We start from the raw sequence: 17289 nt of genomic DNA, 5'->3' as shown, positions 1-17289 counted from the left end.
TAATTAATTAGAGGCTTTGTAATTAATTAATCTCAATTAATCGCATATCAATATTTGACACGTGAAGCAACATTTTTCAATTTAAATGGATTTTGGTATATGACTGAATCAATGAATAGACACATAAATGAGCTTAAACAACAAAATCGTGTTTTTTTTTCATCACTGAGTGTTAACATAAAGTGCAATATGATAGAAGAATATTATGATTGCATTGTTCACAAGGCACAAACCAGTGCGTTTGTTAATTTGTCAGTCGTGGACTTACTCATTTTGGCTCTGAACCCTGTCATCTTGTCGAGTGTGGATTGGCGACACTGCCTGCTTGAACTAGGAGCGTTGTCTGTGCTAGCTGCAACATGTTTGGCATTGAGGTGGTAGCGGAGGCTGGAAGTGCTCCGGTGATAGGCAAATTCTTTCTTGCAAAATTTGCACACAACTGTGCTTTTATCCAGGTTTCCACTCGGTAGTTTTTTAAAAATAAATTTCTGCCCACCGAACCCAGCAACGACTTCTCATCGGTTTCTCTATGGCTATATTGGAAACCGCATACTATACTGCTAGTACGTACTGTTTTGGCCAAAATGTAGTATATAGTATGCAGTATGCAAACAAAAGCAAAATCTGCAGTATGCAAAAAGTTCCCGGATGTCGTACTGATTTGGAAAATATTTCCAGTATGCATCCGAACAGTCTACTCTGCCTACTGTTTCCCACAATGCAATGCGCTGGAGCCTGGATTAAAAAATGTAATGGCGGAGCAAGGGAGCGTAAAGTACCACATTTAAAATTTCTCCCTCTTAATTTGGTGTACGCGAGTGATCAGAAAACAACATTCACTAATGTAACGTTACGTATCTTTTTTATTTTTTTTTCAGTACATACAGAGCTCCCGTGACAGCGCTATACTGTATACTGTCCACTACAAACATGAAGCTTCCCTCTAGCGGTTAATCTTAAAAGAGCAGCGGTTAAGATAACTGGCTTGCTGTCTCCCCTGGGACGATGACGCATGTTGGCCGGCGGAACACCTCTGGAGACGGGGCTGCTGCCTCTGAGACGACCCGCTCCGTCCGGAGGGTTAGTCCCTCAGGTAGAGCTTCACTTCTCCGAAAACATCGAGGCAAATTACTAAACAGTCGTCATTTGGGTAAACTAACCGCACATTGGGGATCTAAACGGTTACTTTCTTGCATGGAAAATAATAAAAAAAATATTGGGACATAATAACAGCGCTACAGTGGGAAATAAAACAGCTTTGCGCCTGTTTTACAACTACCGCTGCCGGTCGCCACGAAATGCATTCTGGGAAAGTTGCATACTGCATACTGCATACTGCATACTGCGGTGTGAACGGCGTCGGTCTGCTGAAGTAGCATACTGAATCCCACATTCAGTATGCAGTATACAGTGTATACTAACGCAGTATGTAGTAGGCAGTACGGTAGTATGCGGTTTCGAAAACAGCCTATAGCTGTGTCCAAAATCAGGGGCTGCATCCTTCGAAGGACCCGGCCTTTGTGGACTCTGAAGGCCGGGTCCTTCGGAGAGTCCTTCGACGGCCGCGTCAACCATTGTTAAATTGGACGGTCTAGCCTTCGGAGTATTTCCTGGTTGCGTCACCAGATGTTCCCGCCCTTACCCTTACGTAACGATTGCTGCAGCCCAGGCCCGCGAAAGAGAGTTGACTGAATGGATTTTATGGTTTTCTGAACATCCAACATTTTGAAAGTGAAGGCTTTTAAGGCTTTACTTCCAACGGCATAATGCTAATTTATGCCGTAAGCAAATGCATTACCAGCGTCACGTATTTTAATTGAAAGTCCACTGAAGTTTAACATATCTGGCGTTGTATGTTCAAATGAGTAAAAACCGAGTATAAACCCAATACTTACATTTTAATGTCAAGTCTGCACCACTTGATGTCGCCATTTTTCTTGCTTTCCCTCTTCTTTTTCGGGACTGAGCAGTGGTGCGCAAAGGATCTTGGGATATAGCAGGCCGCGAAGGATAGTAGCGGTGCCTCCTCCGAAAAGAGGGAAAAGAAGGCTGCATTTGTGGGCTGCATTTGAAGGAGCCTTCAAATTTGGACAGCCTTCGCGCAGCGTTGTGATGTAATTGGCCTTCAAATGCGCCCTTCGAAGGCTGCAGACCCTGAATTTGGACACAGCTTATTTCTCGTGTTGTGTCCTGTGCATCAGTATTACGGGTTTGCCGGGAACTCATGCAATGAGCAACGTTCCGCGCTGTTTGGAGTGCAAAAATAAATTGCGATTAAATGCGTTATTTTTTTGTTGCGTTATTTTTTCTGTAATTAATTAATCGTAATTAATGCGATAAAGTCCCAGCCCTAGTATTCATCTCTACTGTGTGTTATTTAACAAATAAACAGTAGTATTTGGTTAAATAATTTTAATGTGTTTAGCCGTGTTTAGCCTAAAGAGTTGAATTACTTAAGGGTGATTGTAACTGATGTCATGTCCAAGCGCTTTCTAAGTCCTCTAAGACAGCCAGGGAAGGACTTAATACAGACAGATTCAACACTGAGTGATGCCCAGTACAGTTTGTCTGGATTGACACCAGGTTAAGTAATCAACATTGAGTGTCTCTGTTTGCAGCCCTCTTCATCCTAAACCTGAAAGTCAGTAATGAAGACTGGTTTCTGTGCAGTTTAATAGAATTATGTCTCCATGTGAGTTTGTGTATGCTTGTGGCAGTAGACAGCATGGGGATGTGGGCGGAGGGGATGAGGCTAGGTTTGACCCGTGCATTTGGGACACATGTAGATGTGACTGCAGACTATGGGGGTCTAAATATAACCCTCTGCTCCTGGCATAAACACTGTCTTCCTTCCTCTTTGTGGCAGCTCAAGCTTCAGTCTTGTTTCCAGAGCAGCATGGAAAGCTGTTGTAGCTGCAGTGGTTGTGCACTGGGATTATTACTCTATTTTAACAGCAAAAGCTGAAGGACCGACTGACTAAGAACAAACCACCATTGTTAAGACAAAATAGTGTACTTCCAACTTTTCCAGGAACCTTTGATAAGACTTGATAATAACCATCTTTAGTAAATGCTATAATATAACTTTATAATAATAACTAGTTAATAGTTCATTTACTGTTAACAAACAATGAAATGCTTTATAAACCAGTTATTAAGCAATAGTTATTGTAAACAGATGTGTATAAACCATTAAAATTGCTAAAGTCAGTGTTTCTAAGTTCTTTTGACTTCTTAACATAACAGAGGTTACAGAAGTGAGATTGTGATTTTATTCAGGGATGAAATGTATTTTCTTTTTTACTGCATGAGTGGGGGGAGGAGAGACGTGGGTTACTGACCAAACACTATATAACAGTGATTGCTATAGGAATATAGAGCTATTTAAAGGTGCACTATGTAGTTTGGGGAAGAAATGTTAATCAGAAGAGAAAGATCTTCATTGACTGATTTTTTTCTATGCCTAAATAAAAAAATTGAGAAAACTCTCTTCTTTTTCATGTATGAATAAACAGACTGACCATAATGGACCCTGCCACCTTTCCAGCTTCAAACAATTTTCTGGTGACCTTGTTTTCCTCTGAGAACAGCTTGTATACTCACTTGTGGTTTGTATTATTACCTCATTAATATTGTAAATATTAAAATTCTGAGTTTGAATTTCTTCTCCAAAACTATATAGTGCCCCTTTAACACTTATTTTAATAAAATGATATCACTTACGGGAGCTTTAATGTTTAAACGTATTTATATATTTATTATATATATTTACTGCTAAGTCTTTAGAAATCATAACTAATGTGTTTATAACAATATACATTTATAATGATGTGTGTGTATAGCAGATGCACAGTAATATGTACAGCTATTTTCGTGTTGGTATTTTCAGTGCTAAAAGTGGGTCAGTTCATTCAGAAGCAGTGCAATCGGTTTTCATATGTAAATGAAATTTTTATGACTCCACAGATGTTGCAATGCTGGTTTAGGGAGGAGCAAACAGCTGTAACATGCACATGCACGCATACACACACACAAACACACACACACACACACACACACGGACACACACATGCAGAGTCAGGAGTAAAGATGAGGGCTCTTGGAGGAGCTGTCAGAAGTAGGTCACTGGGTTGGAGCTCAGTGAGGAAAAAGGGCCACAGGTTTACTTTCATTTTGAGGTACACAGTCAAACTCTTGCTGATACTGTAGATCAGACATTCACACTGTGTGCGTATGTGTCATTGGTACTTGGTCATAGTAGCATCAGATTAAGATATCACTAGTGATGGGCATTTCAAGCAAAAATGCGATCTGATGATTGTTTGAATATTTGAAGATCTGCTGTTTTGTAGTATGTATTGTAGCATATAGTGGCACAGGCCTATACTGGCTTCATGTGGAAAAGACTGTGCTACACACATTTTACCAGAACCTGGTAATAATAGCACGATTTCACCAAGGCCTGTAATAATGCGATTCCTTAAAAACTATTACATTTTCCTTTTTTCCAGACAAAACCATAGTCGTATGAACTATTTATTTTCTAATTTAATGACTATTTAAAAATCATGACCCTTCACTAGATATCGCCACAATGTAAAATTCCACTTCATTGGTGAAATTATTTTTGGAGTTCTAACATGTATACCAAAGAAAGAGCAAAAAGATATAGTACATCTAATTGGGTTCAGACATTCAGCCCTTAACAAGCGAGTGTGTGTGCAGGGTGGTAAGATATATATGCTTGTGTTATGTTGGCTGTGGTTAAACACTCTCACCACCCTCTGTTGACTCACACATACAGATGTGAACACACTGTGTCTATTTGTTCTTTTATCTCTTGCAGAAAATCCTTCCCGTCGCAGCACGCTACCCTTGCATCCTTCGCTGCTGTCTATGTTTCGGTGAGTAATGGTTTGAGCCCACGCAAACACTTAACCCTGCTCACCCTCCCATTAAGAACCAAATTATACAGGAGAAGTTAACAAAGCAAAACATTTATAGGAGGATGATGGAATTGGCCAACAGTAACATTTCTGCATGGTTCTTTCCTCTATGCTATTTTTGCTCCACTGTGTAGAATCCACTCATGTCTAAAGTGTCAACTTTTCAGGAAGAAAAAAAAAACACTGAATGCTAAAATAGGTGAAAACAGTAGCTAGCTAATTAGCTAGTCAGCTGTAGCACACTGAACACAACACCTACAAATATCAACACTAGTCAGATTAGATGCTAAATGGTATGGTCTTTATTCTTCAACTACACTGTTAACAAAATGCTACCTGTTTTGTTTGTTTATTCTCTTTTTGGTATTTATTAATAATGCAAGACAAGTTATTAAGTCATTAAGAAGAAGACAAATGAGACATGACAAGGCAAGAGAGAGAATTAACATAAACACCAACAAAAACAATAGAAATACAGATAAGCTTAAGAAATTGACAAGAGGTACTTGAGTAAAACTGAAGAAATACAAATACAACAACTTCTATAATAATAATAATAATAATAATAATAATAATAATAATAATTCTAAAGTTTATTTATACAGCACTTTTCTGAACAAGGTTACAAACTGATGCACATAAAAGGAAAAAATAAAACCAACAAAGATGAAGAACGGCAAATAAGAGAAAGACTAATTAAAACTACACAAGGTTTACTAAAGACCAGAGAATAAAATAAAGTAAAAAATGTTTCATGGCAAGAATAAATGATGAAACCCACTAACTTATATTTAAGAATTCATGAATGCCTTCCTATAAAAGAAGGTTTTGAGAGTTTTGAAAGATACTGATGATGTAGCCTGCCTGATTTCGACAGGCAGAGTTCCACAGTCTGGGGGCACTGCAAAGGCCTGATCACCTTTCGTCACAAGCTGGGATCTTGGAGCAACAAGCAGAGTTGCATCCACTGATCTTAGAGAACGGTAGGCGCGTTGGGGGGTAATGAATCTTTTATGTAAATTGAGGCAAGGCCATCAATTTTAGAACGCTTTTGGATGTCAGATATTTCATATCACAGAGGCAGGCAGGGAGATTATTTAAAGAGTATCATGAGTTAATAGATTTGAAAGGGACACAGAGTTGTGTATCATCCACATAGCAGTGATTGGAAACACCATGTTTCTGGATGATCTGAAGCATGTACTATATAGAGAACAATAGTGGGCCCTGCATGGACCCTTGAGGGACACCACAGTGAAAATCAGGACTTCATAAACTGGCATTTGCTATAATAACTGAAAATGTTCTTTTGGACAGGTGTGAACATAACAGTTTAAGGGCAGTACTCTCACCTCTATCAGCTTTTAAATTACATAATTAGAGATCTTAACAAGGGCTGTCTCTGTAATATGGCGGGCCTTAAAACCTGACTGAAAACTGCTACAAATGCTGTTGTTGATTAACTGGGCTGAAATAACTCATAACATTTGTATTGTTTTTCAGAATTGGAGTATTTCACTTGATAAATTATGTTTACAGTTTGAAACTGAGTGAGGAAGGCTGGATTATTGTTGCTAAATAATGCTGCCTTTGAAGGGGGATGGTATAGCACACTGCTATAACACAAAACAGTAGTCAATCAAGGAAAATGGAGAATAACACTGTCATGTGTCCACAGATGTACTTCAACAGCACTCTGACGGATTCATCCAAGCTGCTCAAGCCCTTGCTGGTCTTCTCCTTCACTATCTGTGCCATCATTTGTGGTCTGACCCGGATTATTCAGTACAAGAACCATGCCATCGACGTCTACCTTGGCTTCTTGCTAGGAGGTGCTATCGCTGTCTACCTGGTAGGAGCCAGTCCCATCAAACGCTTCCTTCCCAATGGTTTCTCTGAACAGAAGCCTAATTTTATAAAATTAGAAATAAAATTGAATCCCTGCTTCTTTTAAAAATCACATTCACACAATTAAAGGTATATCAGAGCAAAACCAAGAATGATTCTCTAAGCTCAGATTTTCTAAAATGGTTCGACAAAGAACTCATAAAAGTAGTAGTAGTAGTAATATCAGTATTAAACAAAATGTGCTATACATAATGTTTCCTCTGTTGCCAGGGCTTGTATGCAGTCGGAAATTTTCAGCCAAGTGAGGAGGCCAGTGCCAGCCCCCCTCCACTGATACACCGCCCCCCCTGCTCCTTGCCCCACATAAGCCAGGAGGCCGTACTCCACCACCTGCAAATGAAAGCAAGCATGGCTGGTGAGCCCGGCATGCCCACCTCCCATTCTGAGGGCCTCCTCCATCGAGCCCTTCAACAGCAGAGACCTGAGGACAGTCTGAAGCGCTCTAGTGCAGATGTCGAGGTGATCTCCCCCCGCAGCCCTGTGAACAAAGATGCCATGGTGACCTTTAGCCACACCCTACCTCGGGTCCACACCCCCCAGGCCATGGCAGCATATGAGGAAGCTGCCAGACGTCACGCTGCCACCCTCCACCATGCCTCCATGGACTCCAGCCGCTCCAAGCAGCTTCTGTCTCAATGGAAAAGTAAGAACAGCAACCACAAATGCTCCCTGCAGGTCCCAGACTCCTTCTCCTCCTCTGTAGACTCGTCATCTGGCCAGTCCTCCCAGCATCCACACCACCACGGCAGCATGGAGCTCCGGTCTAGCTCTGAGCCATCAGCTATGGGTCTGAATGGAGGCTTTGATAGTCATGCATACATGTCCAAACTGGCCACAGGTGCAAGTACCACCCTGCCCAGTAACTGTAGTGGTATCACCGGAGGTGCCAGAATATCCATGCAATCTAGACCTGGGTCTTCGCAGCTGGTCCACATACCAGAGGAAGCTCAAGAGAATTACAACACCAACTCCCCTAGGATGAGGGTTGTAGGAGGAAGTGAGGGGATGTCGACATTAAATAGCACAGCTCAAGCTAATTGGCAAAGGGCAGCAGAGAAGACAACAGCCTGCAGGACTAACAATAATGGGCAGAACACCCAACCACGAATCATGCAAGTGATTGCTATGTCCAAACAGCAGGGCCTACTACAGACCCATTCCAAGAGTTTAGATGAGAGCAGCATTGGCTGCAGCACCACTGGGAGTTGCCAGGGTTCTACTCGTTACAGAGCGCTAACTGATCAAGACCCCACCAGCACCACGGGTCCCAGTTCACTGGGTAGTACCACAGGTAGTATTTCAGGGAGTACTGGAGCAATCGTCAGAGTTGAGGCCCACCCTGAAAACAACAGGCCAGTGATACAAGCTCCGTCTACAGATGGAAGCGGATCCTGGAGGTGGCGGTCCCTGGATCATGGCACTGGAGTTGGTGGAGGTACAGGGACTGGTGGACCAGGAGGGGGAGGTGGAAGTTTGAAGCAATCCTTTGAACTCAATGATTTAAACAGAGACTCTGAAAGTTCAGATTCAATACGTGAAGGGTCCATTGACAGGAAGCGTGCCAATCACATTGTTACCACCACTGCCACTGTTAGCACCCCTCCTATAGTTACTGTTCACACCCAGAGCACCGGCCAGTCAGAGCAGAGGCTCCACCCCCAGGGTCTCTCTACCATAAGGGTGACTCCGGGGGATGGTAGTGGTTCTGGATCCGGTGGAGGTGGTGGCATAGGAGGGGGTGGAGAAACTGCTTCAGAGACCCCCTCAGTTGCCTCCAGCCGTGAGTCCACACTGCGGAGAAAAGGCAATAACATCATCCTGATTCCAGAGAGAGCCAACAGTCCTGATAACGCCCGAAACATTTTCTACAAGGGAACGTCGATAACCCCTGTTTTCAAAGACTAACATATTAAGATGAAAAACATATGAAGATGTAGCTAATAATAAAAGACAGTTGGATTTTCAGAACCCTATATCTGTGACAGCAGTCAGTATTACCTGCCATTGTATATATCATAATAACTTTAAAAGAAAAGGTTTTAATCAGCATGACATTTTTGTACGTGTTTACACTAAATCACAACCTTTTAAGTGTTGTAGAAATAATCATTGTGTACTTTTGTGGTCACTCTAAGGAAACCTATTGTAATGTCAATGCTGTGCCAGTGCTTTGGGAAAAGGAGAACTTTTTTAAACAGTTCTGTATGTTTTTGATATAAATCATCACAAAAAAGAAAAAAGTTGCACAGTAGCATTTAAACTGTAGCAAAAGCAGCAAATACAGCAAAAATAATTGTATCATAGCTGTGAAACCACTGTTTACTTCCCTGCACTGTAAATACTGTGTATGTTTGAAAAGGGTGCTACATCAGAAAAATACTATTTACGATACAACATATTGTATAATTTGAATAGATACAGAATGAATTATTTTACAAAGAGTGAACAACAATGACATTAATATGTGACAGAGATATGTTTTCTATTTTGTCTCTTACTGTACAGATACCACATACTCAACAGAATACTGTTTTGAACCATAAGTGTGCTTAGCATTCCTTCTGTAGCTATGAAGTCAAATATGCTGTGACTTGCACTGAAATATGCGTTTACTGTACCTTGTATACTGTAAACCCTGACCTTATCTTTATATCCTGTACTTACATTTGATGTCCATCCCATATCTACAGCACAAAAAGCAGCAAAACAGTGGAGTATTATGCTTCTTTATATCATAAGATAATTAGTACATTGTCCTTACTCAATGCAATACTTGACCTCAAGCTTCCCAAATTAATTTGGCAGGTCTCATTTTGCTTAAAAGCTCTCTGTGTAGCTTTCTGATAAACATGTTGTGAAATATACTTGCTGCTGTCAAATCCACAGCCAAATGCTAACATGAACAGAGTCACAGAGTGGGGTAGTAATTTGGGGGGCAACTAGGGATCTGAAATAAAAACCATGTCTATGCATTTTTTTGCACTGAAATGACTAGTAGACTGGCAGTCAGGGCACTTCCAAGGCTCGGATGGGAAATGACAGTGTTGGGCAAGTTACTCAGGAAGTGTAATACGTTCCTCTTTACTTATTACTGCATTAAAAAGTAATAAAATTACTTTACTTACCACTTGGTATGAAAAGTAATTAGTTATGTTCATTATATTTCTGTATCACTTTTACAAAAATAACATCTCCTCCATGATATAACTTACCCAGCAATGAGCTACTTTAGATCTTGTCCACTTAGCGCCTTTCACAACCGTGCCCTGCTCTGAAATCCAGTTTCTGTTGTTAGCCGGAGTGCATGCTGCTTCCCTTGCAGTAGATTTCTCGCTGTCAGCACCTGTGTGTTTTTTTGACAAGTTTCACACAGCTGTGCTGCCATATCAGATGCTTCAGTAATTTGCATGTTGTTGTTCATAAAACAGCCTACCTAGGACAAAAAACAAATTGTGTTCTTGCAACACTGCATTATTTATAGTATAGTAACTGTAATATTATAATCGATTTTGAAATTAATTCCTTACACAACTCGTTACTAGGTAAAGTAATAATATTGCTGTAATATATTACTGAGTAATGCGTTACTGCCCAACACTGGATATGAAATGCTCCCAGCTAAATCACTAAAAGATGATCAACTGCCATAATAAAACCAAAAGAAAGAACACAGTTGAAATAATGAAGTGATGTCCAAAACATATAGTTTACACGCTACTGCCTCCCATGTTTCTATGTTGAGGAGATTTAACATTTGGAAACAATAATTTACCATATGGAATACACCACTCTGTATCCATTTTATCTCTATGTGTTTGCAACAGAGATAGTTGGTTGAGGTTTTGTTTAGCCTATCTTAGCACAAAGAGCTAGCTGCCGCCAGTGTTTTTGCCAGGAGTTTTTGGTCCAAATTTAGAAATGTTGCTTTGTCATGACACACAAGTTGTTGAGAGGCTTTTTTTCCCCACTTTATATAGGCTACCTTATTCCCCCTTCCTGTCTTTCTGCTAAGCTAGGCTAAACGTATCATGGCTCTATTTTTGGACTGGATACACAGAGATAAGACTGATATGGATCTTCTCTTCTGACTCTGGTTCAGCTAGCAAAGTAATGTATTTCCCAAAATGTTGCAGTGTTTTCTAATCACCCTTTTCTTAAAAAACAAAACAAAAACAAAACCTAAAAACATTTTTTATCCTAGTTCTTTTAAGCAGAATGCTCTGTAAAGCACTGTGCTCACCATAGTAGCAAAAATCAAACTTGATTTGTTGTAGCATACATTTACAGGTGCTACATGTAGCATTTTTGACATAAATATACAATATTGCTGTTAAATTAATACCTCAGTCTAATTATCATCATCAGATGAAAACCTTTTGGCATCATTGGCTTTGCTGATCAGAATAAACCTGTTTCAGGTGACTTTTGCTGGGATTAGCACTCCATCATCTGTAGTATGTACTGGAAGAGCAGCACCTTCTTCCAGCTTTGTGCTGTAATTTCCTTTTGTGCCATATAGCAACCAGCAGACTTTTTACCAAATCCAACCCAGTGTGTCAAATGCTATGTAGAGGCCAGTAGAGGCTGCCAGTTCTCCCAGAATTCATCTGGATTGTATATGGAGATAGAAGTTGTCTCAAAGGATTTTTCTTGAGTGAGTACATGAGGTTAGTGGCAGTTTCTCAGTTGCGAAATGCAAAATAGTTTACATTATGATGCATACCATTATTAGAATATCAGTGGTTATATAAGCACCCACTATATATAATTTAAATTTAATACAAACACTCAAGTTTTGGCACCAAATACAAATATTGTGCCAGAATGACTGTGAGAAAATTTGCCAAAGCTAGAGTTTTTCGTGGAAGAGATATGAAATATCAGATGTAATTTTCAGTATTTGTATAGCAAGCTTGCATTATATTGTACATGATATTTCTATACCCCATGAACATTTGCATGGTCACTTTTATATAGTGCATATCACAAGATTTTTATCAGAAATTTGCTTTTATTTTGAATTTACAGAAATGTTCGATATTATGTTCTTTATTTCAGTGTTTCATAGTGAGTGTTATATGACAATCTTTTTTACCCAAGTACTATTGCCCCTTCATGTCATACAGGCTGGTTGTGTTTTTTAACTTAACTGAAGCTGCCACACACTCTGCAACATATTCATTTCAAATGTGTACATAATTTAACAAACGTGTAAAAAAAAAAAAATACCTGAGTTTTGGATTCAGCTGAATCGATCTCTCAAAAACAAAATATTTATTTTTGAAGTAATCCAGGTGGTTTGAATATTTTAAATACATTCTTTTGTGTAACTGTCATGCATCGAGTGTGTCCGTGCTTCAAGCACTTACGTCACTGGATTTAGTTCAGAATGATTTCTTGTAGCCACTTTTATCACAATATTTATAGGTAGAGTAGTTTAAACCTCCCTTAACTTTTCAAAACATGAAACATGAGAGAAACATTGTTTTGATCCCATCCAGAGAAGATTTAATTTTAGCTAGGATTGTTGAATCATGCTGTCTTTTCATTTTAGACATGCTGTCCAGCTAAGCCATTAGTTGCATTCTTCGCTGTCTCTCTGAGGTGCATTTGAGAGAGACAGCTTTCCTATCAAATAGACACTTAGACTGGCTACCACATAGTTTATTATAATAATAATATAATTTATACCTGCATTATACAGTCACAATCACAAATGTATAACCACGATATAACTGAGTAAAAGTTACTGTTTCTTTAGGAGAAACAACCTCTCCCAAATGATCTTTTTTAATGCAATGCTACAAAGATAGGAATAAAGACAATTATGTGGTACTTCAAAGGGAAAATACAACATTTTTACTATATTTTTCTTTTGACTATAATTTTCTTATTGTCAACAAATCCTATGAAAAGACCAAAACTAAGACTGTGTTAGTCCCTCTGTCATTACTGTCTGAGTTCATACTCTCTCTGTGGCGTTTAGTCCCAACCCCATTGCTTCTTACTGAAAACCAGCTCAAAAATATAGTTTCATTAAAAAAGGCTCTGTAATATGGGGACTATTTTTTAAGCCAAGAAAAAATACACTTTTGCAAACACATCCTCACACTTAAACGACTGAATATGTTGATTGCCAGCAATTTCCACAATTACATTTATCCTCATTGGGATAAGTTTCCAAAAAACCTTGCTTTAACTATGCAGTTCTGTCTGTCACCGGGCAAATCTCCCAGGAAAGTGAGGCTGACTGGCAACCTAGTCAGGCTGCCACCATTTCTATCTGATTTCACGTCTCCATTATAGACGTAATTACTGAATAAACTCACCGTTTGTCCTGTGTTGTTGGTTGTTGCTACTATGAGAAAAAAAGAAACCACCTGGTTGTCTTTGGGCAGCAGCGCCAACAATAGTCTAACTTGGAAACACTAGGGGGGAGAAAGTTGTCCACTTTAAGTTACGTTACGCACGTGACGTTTTTAACTATGTTAGCATGTTCAAATAACTCTGTTGTCGTGTTAATCACTATGGTCCCTAGAGAAACAAACATAAGTTGTAATGCGTTAACAGTCAACCTATATGATCATTGGGTCTAGTCAAAATACGTTACTGTGTGTGTGTTAATTGTGATGAAGATACACACATAGACATATTAGATACATACACAATACTTGTTTATTAGGATAAATTCATTGTTGGTTTGGGTCTGCATGTAAGATTGATGACAATAAGAGAAATGTCACAGATTTATGCCTAACTGTTCTCTTGTGCTCTCTTACACCGAAACCTAACCTGCAGACTATTGCAAATCAATAATTGGCCTACTATATTGATATCTTTTTGGCTATTGGTAACAAAATCTAATATAGGACTAAATTACTGACTGAACTACGTTGTGCTGATGATTTCTTATGCTGTGGAAAACATAAACCCGCCCACTGATACAATACAATACTCATTCATTCAAGCATAGCATTTTATACAAGCCTCTTTACAGTGGACAAACTGCATCGGAGAAAACTGCCATTTTGACTCTATACATGTAGTACATGATATATGTGAAACCAGCCTGTATGAAATCATGTCTTCATGGCTATCTTTACTAAGTTGAACTTGCATGACGTGAAGGTGCAAATACAGCCTTAACATTGTCCATAGTCCCTTTAGGATGGCACATAGAGATGGCTGAAATCCCCCCAGGAGTAACATATCTAACATATCAATTGGATATAAAGAAAGAATATATGACGTGGATATTTCTATTGCATTGTTTTTAATGATTCATCTGATTTAGAGTCTGTCCCAAAGGCCTGTGAAATCAAAGAGTGTAATGTGACACATGAGTAGAAATGTAGATCCAATGGGTAGAACTGTGAATGGATGCTCTCTGCATGTATAGCCTCTTGTGTTGTCCCTTGATGAATAATGTTTTGATACTGTGATCAGCTGTATGAATTCTATGCAGCAAGAAAAAAAACTGCAAAACTTACCATTAGTTAATTTCAAAAATAGAAAATGTCTCAATAGTTACATTTTTGTGTAACTGTGAGAATAGCAAAGTATTGATTGCTTAAAGACAGTTGAATCTAGCAGTCACACTAAGTATTCAGAGCACGTTGATCAGGGTAGATGACAAATTGTGCATTGTCTAAATGATTGGAATAAATGTTTGCTATTGAATCAATGTAATCTCATCCATGAGACTGTTGTCATTTCATCTTCACAGTTTGTTTTACTCAGGAGTGTTTTACCTGTGTAGCCTTGCTGCATATTACACTGCAAAATTTACAAATGGTTTTGTCACCTGACTTCGTCAAAAATGCGAAAAGGTTGCCAATTGACTTCATTAAAACATTATTGAACATTTTTCATTTCAAGAAACTCCTTTTATAAGCCGAGTATGGAAGAATGAAATGCCTACATTTCTAAATATCTGTAATCTGTGATTTTTGTTTTCACCATTGCATGCTACACATTTGATTTAAAGGTCATATCGATAACATTTTTTATACACATTTATATATATAAAAAAATGATACAGCTACAGAGCTTATAGAAAGTATTTATTTTCCTTAAAAACATTAGGGGAGAACAGGGTAAGATCAGCCACTTTATACATTTGATTATTTTACTGCAAAATAAAATTGTATTAGTTTTTAATAAAAGTTACTATATACTGTTATATATATATATACTGTTACAATTTAACACAGGCAATAACTCATACTTTTAAGTCAAACCATATGTTTTGTGTCTGCCTGTTAAACATGCTCAATTAACATTTTCAGTAAAGATATAACTGTAATCTTTGTATGGTAGCTACAGACAGAATGGATGTCTACATGTGCTTATGTGTACAACATATTTGTGTGCGTCTTAAACCTACCATTAGTCAACAATAAGGTACTTATTACATAAACATTGTAAGACTTGTAACAGTCATATTTCAACATGAACGTCAGTGTATGTATGTATGTGAGAGAGAGAGAGAGAGAGAGAGAGAGAGAGAGAGAGAGAGAGAGAGAGAGAGAGAGAGAGAGAGAGAGAGAGAGAGAGAGAGAGAGAGAGAGAGAGAGAGATGAGCCCAGATGAGATGAGATTGGCTCAACTTGCCTCAATATCATGGGCACATTTTACAATCTCCATTGTGACAAAACTGTTTCACACAGTGGCTAAGATCCACAGTTCTACTCAGTTTATGACCTTGTTTTGTTGCTTACACTGACTAAAATTAACATGTTATAAAGTCTAAGACATATCTGTTTTATTTAAGATACAGGACTGATAACTTTAGAAACATGAATTTACTTAGCATGACAATAATCATTATTTTGCTCTGGTTTGCTTACCACTCTCTCCATGTGCTTCAGTCCACCACGAATTGGGTAATTTGAAGTATACTTCACTAACATGACTACTTTTGTTTATGATTACCTTGATATAGGGGATGACATCCAGTCCTCCCTCCCCCTCCACCCGGCCCATGACCTGATGTCAAAAATGTAACATAATCCATACTTTATTTAATTTTTTTTGTAGTTGTTTCACACTAATATAAATTACACCTTCATATGCAATTGAAATTCTCCAATTCTATTTTAAAAAAAAAGAAAAATCTGAGTTGACTAATTTTGAAGAAGACTAATCACAGGAAATGCAATGTCTTCAGTTAGCGCCTCTGACGTTCATCTAAAATGTGTCTACAGAGCAAAACAGCTGTCATTGTTTGCCATTTGCAGACTGCTGATCAATTGTAAATATGTCTTGGAGAAGTTTTATTCAGTCTGTGGGAGTAATGGACAAGAAGGGGCTGTGAGATGATGAGTGCAGGCAACAGGATGCACACCTCCAACTTTCCCTCATTAACATTATCAGGTAACCTGTTATGAGTTGTAGTGGAATCTCAATGATTGTGCACTTGTTGAAGGGGCACCACCCTTAAGAGAGAGGAAAAATGAGGAAAGAGGAAAAATGAAATGAAAGAAGAAAAATCAAATGAAATCAATAATTTCTTACATTATTAGTCAAATATCTAAAAGTGTGTGTCAAGTGCCCTCACTGTTGAAAGGTATTAGTGCAGAACTCCCCACTTGAAAGGTAGCTAATCTCGGGAGGACTTCACAGGATTCCACTCATCACACCTTTGCTCTTTTTACTTCTTTCTTTTTATTTATGGAAGTTGGATGCAATTGTGAATAGTAGTCAGGTGAAAAACCTTTAAACACAAAAAACACCATGTTAAGAAAATGAAACAAGATAAACACATACAAATTCTTTATATAACCAGAAATAAACCCTGTAAATAAGCAGCAAATAATTAATCCCAAATAAATAAGTTAAATACCGTATACAGCTATCACCTTCAAACATTTGATTTAACCTTATGATTCTAAGATTTTAACTTTACAATAAATCAGCTCTCCAGGATAAATCCAAATACATGATACTTTAAACTGCATTTAACCATAAAATATTTTAATTACATTCATTTAACGTGATCCCAACCATCTACAGCTCCCAATCAAATCACCCAAGTGCTCACCACCATTAAGTGGACACCAGCAGTGCAACAAACATGAAAATACGAAGAGCTCACCGGCTGCATCTCCCCCGAAAGCCCAGCTCTGCACAAACAAATCTTGGTATTCTGGTCCAAATCTCAGTCACCTCTCATGCTGCGTGCTCCCACTGCTGCTCTGTAGTGATTGTGAGTGTGTGTGTGACTCCAAACCCAGCTAATTAACCAACCACCCTCACCTGGTGCACTCAGCCTGCTGCATTCAGCTGCGAGAGGCACTCAACCTGGTGTATCCAGGCTGGAGGGGCGTGGCCCACAGTTCAGCTCCACACCTCCCACTCGATCTTTCCAGGGAAACCGCTGGAACGATCGCAAACCTCGGTGCACTTGTGGTCAGAGTTTCCCTCCTGGGTCCCC

The 17289-nt window shown here is 38.9% G+C and overlaps 1 protein-coding gene across 1 annotated transcript in view; it reads left to right on the top strand.

The window, feature by feature from the left end:
• The window catches only part of plppr4b (phospholipid phosphatase related 4b), a 52722-nt gene extending 43963 nt beyond the window's left edge, over positions 1-8759 (top strand). The window contains exons 5-10 of the mRNA XM_073488675.1: positions 4847-4904; positions 6625-6798; positions 7065-8109; positions 8170-8426; positions 8493-8556; positions 8599-8759. Coding sequence (XP_073344776.1) covers positions 4847-4904; positions 6625-6798; positions 7065-8109; positions 8170-8426; positions 8493-8556; positions 8599-8759 — 1759 coding nt within the window. The remainder of the gene's footprint in view (positions 1-4846; positions 4905-6624; positions 6799-7064; positions 8110-8169; positions 8427-8492; positions 8557-8598) is intronic.
• Positions 8760-17289: the final 8530 nt, after the last annotated feature.

Source organism: Pagrus major, chromosome 19, assembly GCF_040436345.1.
Source record: "Pagrus major chromosome 19, Pma_NU_1.0".
NCBI classification, from domain to species: Eukaryota; Metazoa; Chordata; class Actinopteri; order Spariformes; family Sparidae; genus Pagrus; species Pagrus major.
The sequence above is the reverse complement of the archived record's forward strand: the minus strand, read 5'-3'. Positions and strand labels throughout refer to the sequence as shown.